General features: G+C 32.9%; 1 protein-coding gene across 14 annotated transcripts; it reads right to left on the bottom strand.

Annotated features, from left to right (window-relative positions):
- Nucleotides 1–3,116: 3,116 nt before the first annotated feature.
- On the bottom strand, nucleotides 3,117–8,725 carry LOC131609594 (BTB/POZ domain-containing protein At2g30600-like). Of its 14 annotated transcripts, none has more exons than XM_058881322.1 (11): nucleotides 8,437–8,725; nucleotides 8,121–8,303; nucleotides 7,669–7,809; nucleotides 6,639–6,773; nucleotides 6,456–6,510; nucleotides 4,817–4,894; nucleotides 4,570–4,722; nucleotides 4,397–4,477; nucleotides 4,111–4,167; nucleotides 3,710–3,785; nucleotides 3,253–3,427 (listed from the first exon to the last, which is right to left on the bottom strand). In XM_058881322.1, exons 4-11 carry the CDS (start codon nucleotides 6,710–6,712, stop codon nucleotides 3,414–3,416), a joined length of 588 nt encoding a protein of 195 aa, XP_058737305.1. In that variant the 5' UTR covers nucleotides 6,713–6,773; nucleotides 7,669–7,809; nucleotides 8,121–8,303; nucleotides 8,437–8,725; the 3' UTR covers nucleotides 3,253–3,413. The 14 variants fall into 14 exon arrangements, 12 of the variants coding, with proteins under 12 accessions (XP_058737308.1, XP_058737310.1, XP_058737314.1 ...); XM_058881320.1 differs by having other exon boundaries at nucleotides 3,710–3,813; nucleotides 4,111–4,178; XM_058881321.1 differs by having other exon boundaries at nucleotides 3,255–3,427; nucleotides 3,710–3,780; nucleotides 4,111–4,178.
- Nucleotides 8,726–9,778: the final 1,053 nt, after the last annotated feature.

Consider the following 9,778-nt stretch of genomic DNA (forward strand, 5'->3'; position numbering starts at 1 on the left):
CAGAAGATCACGTAAGAAGAAAGATCAGAAGTTCTTACGCAAGAAGTTCTGAAGATACAACGCAGAGACATTCAAAATACAAACATAAGTTGAAGTCATATACAAGCCAATGAAGAATCTACAGCTCAGCATACAAATTGAGTAAAATATAAAGAGCTTAGAATCTAAGGGAGAGCCGTTAGATATATCATCACATGCAAAACGGTTACAACATTTAAAAGGAACAACTCCCAAAGTTAAAATAAGAAGCAAGCTACATGCAACATATTAAAGAAAGAAAAACCAGAAAAACACGCCATCCACTATAATCATCAGGTTAAAGATAAGGTTCTGCCAAGAACAACACTTGTCACAAAAGGCTCAATCTAGACAAAGCATTCAAAGCAATATTCAAACAAATCTCAAACGACTAGATCCCAACGGTAACATACCAAGCTCTATAAATAGATCAAACTTCAGACTTGAAGGTATGCGTTCTGGTATGTATATAAGTATGAATCTAGGATAAGCATCAGAGTATGTATCCAGGATACACCTACAGAGTGAAGAACAAGTAATATCTTAGGAGAAATTTTGTAGAGAGAAGCTGAGCATGAAAGTATAAATGAAGAAATATAAAATCATGCATCAGAAGTTCCACAAGAGGCAGCACATACTCAGTATGTGATGATCCACTGTGTTATTATACACAAACCATATGCCTGAAATGAGTAAAGATGAAATCTCTGCTGTTAAGCAGAATCCTCCAATGGAGTTACAAGAAATCCACTGATATCTGATCAGTTCTAATATGTCATCAGCTGTAACAAGCTTCATGATCAGTATTCAAGAAGAAGATGAATTTAACACCCCAAATCTATCCCGCACATATACAGGAAAATCAGAGTATAAAAGTCTCAAAACGAACATCAATATTTGAGGCGTCACAATTTTGACTTAAAACAATTCATAAACATGCTCATAATCCATAGATACATAGCACATACATTGAAGTAAAATCCATAACTCATTCGTCATTCAATCCAAACAACTTAGAAACATCGCAGCAGAATTCATTACCAACATAAACCAAAATATCTCAAGAATACGTGATCACCAGCTTGGAATTCCAAATCTTTCCTCCTCCGACAAAAGCGCTATCTTGATGTTCTTCATCTCCTCTGGCATCATTGGTATGTTTTAATATGATTTTTGTTGTTTTAGAAATAGAGATGAGAGATATTTTGTTTTTATTGGAATGGAGATAGTTATTGGTGTTTGCGTTTTTTAAATAGAAAGAGAGATGTGGGAAAAATCTAAAAAAAATTGGAAAAATCTAGAAAAAAAGTAAATTTATTGGATTGAAAATCTTTGTTGGTGTAATGGTGTTTGCGTTTCTGAAATAGAAAGAAAGAGATGGGGGAAAAATCTGAAAATTTATGAAAAGATCTGGAGAAAAAAAAAAGGATTGAAGCTTTGATTTGATTTATGAAGATTTGTGGAAAAATCTAGAAAAATGTGTGTGTCTTTGAGATTTGATTTTTGGAAAAATTGAAGATTTGGTTTGATTTATGAAGATTTGTGGAAAAATCTGGAAAAAAATATGTGTCTTAGAGATTTGGTTTATGGAAAAATCAATCTGTAAAAAAATAAAGGGATTGAAGATTTGATTTGATTTATGAAGATTTGTGGAAAAATCTGAAAAAAAATGTGCCTGTCTTGGAGATTTGGATTATGGAAAAACTAGAAAAAAAAAAGGGATTGAAGATTTTATTTGATTTTTTATTAAGATTTATGGAAAAAATATGAAAAAATAAAGGATGAAGAAATGAAGAATTGAATTATGAAGATGAAGATATAAAGAATTTTTTTTTATGAATTATTTATTTATTTAATATTTTAATATATTATTTAAATAAAAAATATTTTTGATTGACATGGAAATTGTTTTTTTACCATTAAGTCACGCCACATCATCAATTCATATGCCATGTCATTAAATTTTGGTCTCAAATTAGAAAGAGGACTAAAATTCAACTCAAAATTTAAAAAAGGGACCAAAATCGTGGATTTTAAAATGTTGGGACCAAAATAAAAAAAATAATAAAATAGAGGGACCAAAGTTGCAATTAAGCTAAAATATTAATTCAAAGGTCATGTGAATTAAATTATATTCACATTCTATGTTGCGCAACATGAGGACTAACGATGATAGTAAATCATTAGCATGATTGACTGACATAAGTCATAATCATGTGCAACATTTATGGAAATAAAATTGTCATAAATGGTCTTAGCGGTAATACAATTAATCAACACAAGAGTCGTCTCTCTCCAAAATTTTCTTATCCCTAATATGTGGGTCCTACTGCCTTTGTCTGTCGACAGTGCCTCCTTTATAGCCTTGTGAATTTAACTTTGTTAACTCTTGTACAATTAGGCCACCAAAGGGAATCTAAATAAGATGTCTCTTAATAATGGAAAGAACAATCAAAATATTATGAACGAATTTCTGCTTCTATTTGTAGATGAACAAATTTGTTTCAAAGTACTTGCAAGTTCTTCAAAGGTCAGTTGCATTGTTAGTTATATACCAAAATATTTTTCTGGTACTTACTTGCATTAAGAATTATCTTGATCTGATTCTAAGGGAGGACCATATTGTTTCAAAGCTAACAGAGTGACTTTAACAAGACGATATAGGAAGCAATATTGGCGAACAAAAACATTCTAGACCCACATTTCAGAGCCAAGCGAGTTGTGGAGGGTGAGGGTTCAAGACACTAAGCCAAACAAGCACATAGACAGCGCTTTTTTTGGCCTTTAGCAGCGCTTTAAAGCGCTGCCTAAGCCAGCGCTGCTATAAGTAAAGACAGCGCTTTGGATTAAACTAAAAGCGCTGCTGTATGTCCCCTTTAGGCAGCTTTTTGACTTTAAAAGCGCTGCTATATGTTCACTTTAGACAGCGCTTTTGCATTAGACAGCGCTTTTGTCAGTACCCCTTTAGCAGCGCTTTTGCATTAGACAGCACTTTTGGTCATCTTTTAGGCATCACATTACACAGCGCTTTCTTAAAAAAGCGCTGTCTATTCCCTCCTTTAGGCGGCACATTTCCCCAATTCAGACCGCGTTTTTCTCTTTAAGGGCTGTCTAATAATAAAATATAAGTTTAACTAATTTGATAAAATAGATAAAAAAAATATTATTATTAGACTTAATAATCATTTTTACATAAAAATATTTTTATGATCTTAAATTATAAAACTTATTCATATTTAAAAATATCATCTTCAATCATAATTCACTAAAAATAACATCCTAAAATGAGTATCAACATACATTAATTTTAACTTAAACAACTACATCTCTCTACATTTACGTCGCTTCATCTTCGAGTCGCTTCATCTTCGAGTGACTGAAAATCTCCATCAATATCATGATTCATGATCTGAAAAAATAAAAGTAAAATAATTAAAATAAGATCTAAAAATACAATCATTAGGCATTCCACTTTTTTTTCTACTTTCCAAACCCACAATAATTAAAATTTTACTCTATCAATGAGAGGAATGTGGAATGAGAATCGGACAACGGTGACAAAACACAAATTTGAAAGTTCTACAAACTAAAGCAATAAATAATAAACAAAAGATACACGCATCTTGTTATTCGTCAAAATAATGCACAGTTTATTCTCAGTTAGATTGATACTCGCAGATTCTTCTCATACCTGTGCTGCGGCAGATTACGGTATCAGCAAAGTAGTCGTGGTGGGCCCTGTAAAACTGATTCTTCTCATACCTGTGCTTCGATAGAAATTCTTTTTTCAATTGCCTAGTTGAGAAGCGGAACATATTTTATCGTAATGTACAACTAATAATCAAATAAAATATTAATGAGCTGAATGTAAGGATCACATTGTTCTCTTCCTGATTGTGATGCAGTAAAAAACAATCCCTACTTTTCGCTCCGTAATCAAAAACATTATGCCTACATATTCCAAACATGTAGAACCCCCTAATTCTCTAGTTCTGAATTAAAATGAACCATGATTTGCGTGCATCAGAAACTTATTATGGAAACAACAACAACTAAATCTTATCCCTCTAAATAGAGTCGACTATTGTGTACCTGAATATTCCAATGTCTCGGAAATGCTTGGAGCCATCTTGCCTCATGGTATAGTAGCTGCACATAAGCTGAAATATGAAAGAAAACAAAATATAGTCAGATGCTCTCTATTTCAATTTAACAAAAATGATCTACTCATTGAATTGCAATTCTAGTTTCAATACTTCATTTCTCAAGCGGCGATGAATTGTCAAATTAAAAGTTTTATTTTGCAGTCGGGTAATTTTGATATTTTACTTAAACTAAGTATACAATAAATAGCTTGCTTAAATAACAAGTTATGCACCTGATGATCTTGTCCAAGATCAACCATCCACCAGGAACAGTTATGTCCATTTTCTAAACGAGGCCCGGCGAAACATGTTCCCTATCATATCATAGCCAAATGAACTATTAGGTTCCATCCAAGAAATTAATAGTTCAATGACAAACGACGGTAAATAAATGTAGCATACCTACCTGGTAAGTTCTTGAAACCAAAACCTTAGGATCCGTGTATCTTGAGTGGGGGCTGCTGGATGTGATGGTAATTTTCTTTGGCTGCCACAAATTTCTATTTTTGAGATGTATAAACAGTTCAAAGGCCAGCACTGGCAGAAGAATTCCTACAAACTGAAAGGAAAAAACATAAGGCATGTGACCTACCTCTGCCAAAAGAGGGTTAACCCACTGTGTTTACCGTATGACATGCCTGCGAAGTATATACCTCCATGGTCATCCCCATCACAAATATATTGGAGCTCCTTGTAACTCCATGGTCATCCCCATCACAAATATATTGAACCTGTAAGAATATAAACAACATAACAATTAATCAAATATAACATTACAAAACTGTACAAAATATACAAACTGAACCAATCGGAAAAAGACAGAAAGTATTAATTGGAATAAGACAGCAAACTTACAAGACTTTGTAGAAAAGGAATATGTCTGACAATGTTTCTTTTCATAAAACTTTTCTGATTTAAATGTAAGCGAAGGAACAAGCCGATCTCTTTAGAAGATATCGAGTGTCGTTCAATTAAATTTCTTGGATTTAACATCAAATTCAACAAATGGAGCAACTTTAAGAGAAACACACCTTAACGATGTTGAAGAAAGTTGTATCTTCTAACAACATCTTAAATTGATGGCTCATTGATATGATCATATATTGTTATAATGATAGAATCAAATAATCAAATTGACTAAGACATACTATTTGTTCAAGGACTATGACATTAACACATGAATCACCACTTCAAACCTAAACTACAATAGCTTGCTTGAAAGTAGAAAAAATTAGAGGTTAGAGAGAACAAGTGATGAGAAAATCAGGCAAATGGTGCCTACAACGTGCACCAATAAATGAAGTTTGCTTTTTCATCATAAAGTTCAAATGAAAAGGAACTCTACTTTTTCATCTCATTCAACAGCTATCAACAGCAAGAAAAACTCATGCATTAACTCCTTCATTATCATTATTGCATCATAAACATCAAAGTATTATTTTTTTCAAAAAAAATGTCCAAGAAAACAGTACTGCTACTTCCAAAACCCAAATCCCAATGAAAATTGTGCTATACACTCTATTTTTTTATTGGTTTATTTATTTTATAATATAATAAAATAAACAATCTAACTTAAATGTATGGTTGAAAAACATATAGCAAAAATAAACAAAAACATCATGAGACAAAAGGTGATTATGCATAATAGTGGACACCCAGTCAACAAAAAAACATAATATACTGTTAGTATAATCACATGCATCTTAAAAGGAAAGTAACATAATGGATGAAATACTAATTTTCCTTTCAAAAATAAATTTTAATCTTTAGAAAGTAGCCTTTCAAAAGTAAATTTTAATCTTTAGAAAAGTTATCTTATATGTTGTACTAGAGAGAATACCTTAATCACCAGCAAGTTTTTCCCCGCACCAGTGTCAACAAATACACCCATTGACTTCCTGTCACGGTCAAACTCAAGAGTAGCAATTCGCCGGTCATGTTTGTCCCACCATTCACATCAACCTAGACAAAATATGAAGGTAAGAAAGCTAAGTGTGCTTATTGAATCAGTTCCATTACTAACAAGAATTAGATGACATGGCAACTAAGCCATGATTTTTATTTTAACCTAGGTTGTCAATCCCAAATGGCAGGGTGGAAACAATCAAGCTCTGAATCCATTACAAAAAACTAACAGTGCCCACTGTTCCAATGTTCTCGTTTTTCCTGCATTCAGGCTGTGCAATGCTTCTTTCCTGTAAAATAGTTCTAAGAATTGCTAACAAAACAACTATTTGGAAGAGCTTATAGAAACAACTTAACACATTTTTATAAGATATTTTCAAAACCTACCTGACCAAGTTCATCGTGGCGCAGGGTAGTAATCCAGTGCAACTGAAAGAGGTTTCTGAAAATAAACATGCCATTTGATTAGGAATATGTCAAACCCAATTCATTTGTATCAAACATATATGTATACACATATGTCTTTGAATTCATTTGTTTTATAATTACATAGACAAACATCTAACTTACCCACGAATTTCAGCAAGATCTCCGGTAAGCTCATAGCTATATGAGTAATAAAAGTACAGTCTATAGGCTAACATCTACAGCTCTCCTATTCAAGCTCTTGAGCCGATCAATGCTAGCTGAGGAACAAGCTTTGGCCTAAGACGAACAATTAAAGTAACCTCAACAAATAGTCAACCATCAGTTGTCAATTAACATTATCAGTGTTTAAAAACTCGAGAGTTTACACGGAAACGATAGAGGATTGAAAAATCGTAACTCGAGAATCGTAACACGGAACGTAAGATTTTACTATTGATTAAAAATATATTTATATATGCATAATTTTATACACGTGTCTAAAAATAATCATATAAATAAAGGAAACACATTCCAAAAAAATCTTAAATTCACCATCATATCCATAAATTCATAACAAAAAAAAAAAACTTAATTCATATGGAAAACAATCTTTATAAAAAATTATAGTGAATAATAAATAATAAATAATTATTATTCATTTTAATAGTAATACAATAGTGATAATAATTATTATAGTGAATTAATGATTCTTTGTAATAAAGCTCCTGATTATAAGAAATAATATTTATTTATAGGAAAGAATGGATTAGTCAAAAAACGAACAGACAAAAAATAATAGCAATAATGACATAGATTTTACGTGGAATAGAAGAGTTTTAATGGGTGGAATTGGAACAGTTTGTTGAGAACAGAAAGAATTAATACATTGTTTAGCAAATTTCTTCATATTCTTAATTAAAATATCTACTAAACCCGACCCGGATCCATATTCATTTAAAAAATTAGGGTTTTTAAAAAAAACCCAAAAAAGGGGCGGCCAAATCTTTTTAGCGCTGAACGATTTTGCTGCACAACTCGTACGAGTTCTCCGAGTTTGGGGATTCCGATTCCAACAGAGTCTCAGCACGACGGCATGGATTTGGAACGTAGAATCGTACGATTTTACGTCTTGACTCTCGTTTTTGCATACACTGAACATTATAACATATTTGATAACAGTATCTATTCTAACCTCTTCATATCGCTTCAAATCAATAAGAAAAAGAAGCACAAGGAAGTAACAGTAGATTTCTAGCTCAGGCAACAAGTGTTTGGCTGGGGTTTGAATGGCAGCTGATGTTGCAGAATCCACTTCCATCTCATGATCATCAACCTATTCAACCAATGAAAAAGAATATCGCTTGAAGACCAAACCATAAACTATAAAATAAAAATGGCTCTATTAAAAGGCAGTGAATGACACATGCAATTAATTATAAAGTATAAAATAGAGTAAAAACGTATCTCAATTCTAAAGTAACATTTTCAATATGAACTATGACCCAGTTTGTATAAACAATTTAATTAAGTGTGTATAGCATAAGCACTTATCATGTAAGTTATAAGTTGTTTATGAATAAGTCAATTCAAACAGACCTAACACCTAATACAGTGTAAAGGTTTAAATCAGAGAAAACGGATTACCTTAGGAAGATAAGAAGATAACCTAGAATGAGACTCAGAAGCAGTAGGAAGAACGTGATCGATGAACGATGAGAGAACCGGAGCTGTGAGTTTAGACCTTAAAGCAATTGTAAGGCGTACGGCACGAGAAATTCTGCGAACTTCCTTAGAGTTTGAACCAGTTTCAATGATTGATGTTATTACCTTCAAAACAAAATGAAATGAAATTAGATATGGAATCGAAATTAGAGATGGTCGCGAAAACGAAATGAAATTTTAGGTTGAACAAAAGTAGAGATGGAATCGATGAGAAAGTGGTTTTGAGTAAGATACTTACGATGCAATGTTGATGGAATATCTGTTGAAATGGATTGAGAAGGTGTTGGGTTCGCGGCCGTGCAGAAGAGAAGAAATTTTTGTGAGGGTTTTCTGAATTCGCGGCCGTACGCAGAAGAAGAAATTTTCGTGAGGGTTTTCCGAATTCGTTGACGATTCACGTGGATTCAGAAGATTTTGGTGAGATTCTAGGGTTAACACAGATTAATTGAGATTCTAGGGTTTTTGTTTGGGAGAGAAGAAGAACGACGATAATAGAGAATAGAAAAGGTTAACAGTGATTAGAATATCTAGGTGACTCTAGCAGCGCTTTTGAGAATATTTTTCTTAAAATTTACATGACTTTAGACAACGCTTCTGGGAAAAGCGCTGTATAAGGTAGGCCTTCTCAAAAGCGCTGTCTAAGGTGTGTTTTTTAGCAGCGCTTATAAAAAGAGCTGTCAGAGGTAGCCCTTTTAGCAGCGCTCTTTTTTTGTGCACAGTTTCCGTGTTTTTTATTTAACTTATGGCAGCACTTTTGGAAAAAAGCGCTGTCTAAGATGCGCTAGCAAAACTCATTTTTGGCGTAGTGAGATTTGGTAAAAAATAATTATTCCAAGGTCATATGATTTAAATTATACTCCCACTATATGTTGCACATCATCAGCACTAACGATGATAGTAAATCATTAGAATGATTGACTGACATAAGTCATAATCATGTGCAACATTAATGGAAACAAAATTACCATTACATGGTCTTAGCGGTAATACTCTTAGTCAACACATGAGCGGTCTCTCACCATAATTTACTCATCCATGAAATGTTGGCACAAACAGTCTTTGTCTGCCGACATTACCTCCTTTATGGCCTTATGAAACTCACTTTGTTTACTATTGAACGATTGGACCACCCCGTGGAATCTAAATAAGATGTCACTTATTTGTAGTGGAAAGTACAAGCAAAATATTATGGTTATATTACTAACAAAGCAACTTACCTTTAAGAACTTACCAAAATTGAGTAACAAAGGCAATCATCTAGAAATAAGAGGTATTATGTTATCAGAGTAGTCTTTCAGCCATAACCCACTTCTGGAGGATACCTTGACGGTAGTAACCTTTTTGATTGGAAATGGGAAATTCTCGAACGCCGGAGTTTAAATGTCGTTATTGTTAACACTTTGCTCATGATCTTTATTTAAAGCAACCTCATATAGCTCCACCACTTGATAATCCACCTAAATTTAAGGCGATTAAACCACTTATCTTCCTTGAAAGTATTGTTTCCCCAGTAATTAATCCCTGTTGAAGAATAGTAAAACTAGTAATAATGCCAAAAGAATAAAAAAATTATATGAATG

The sequence above is a fragment of the Vicia villosa genome, linkage group LG6 (genome assembly GCF_029867415.1).
Source record: "Vicia villosa cultivar HV-30 ecotype Madison, WI linkage group LG6, Vvil1.0, whole genome shotgun sequence".
Classification (NCBI taxonomy): domain Eukaryota; kingdom Viridiplantae; phylum Streptophyta; class Magnoliopsida; order Fabales; family Fabaceae; genus Vicia; species Vicia villosa.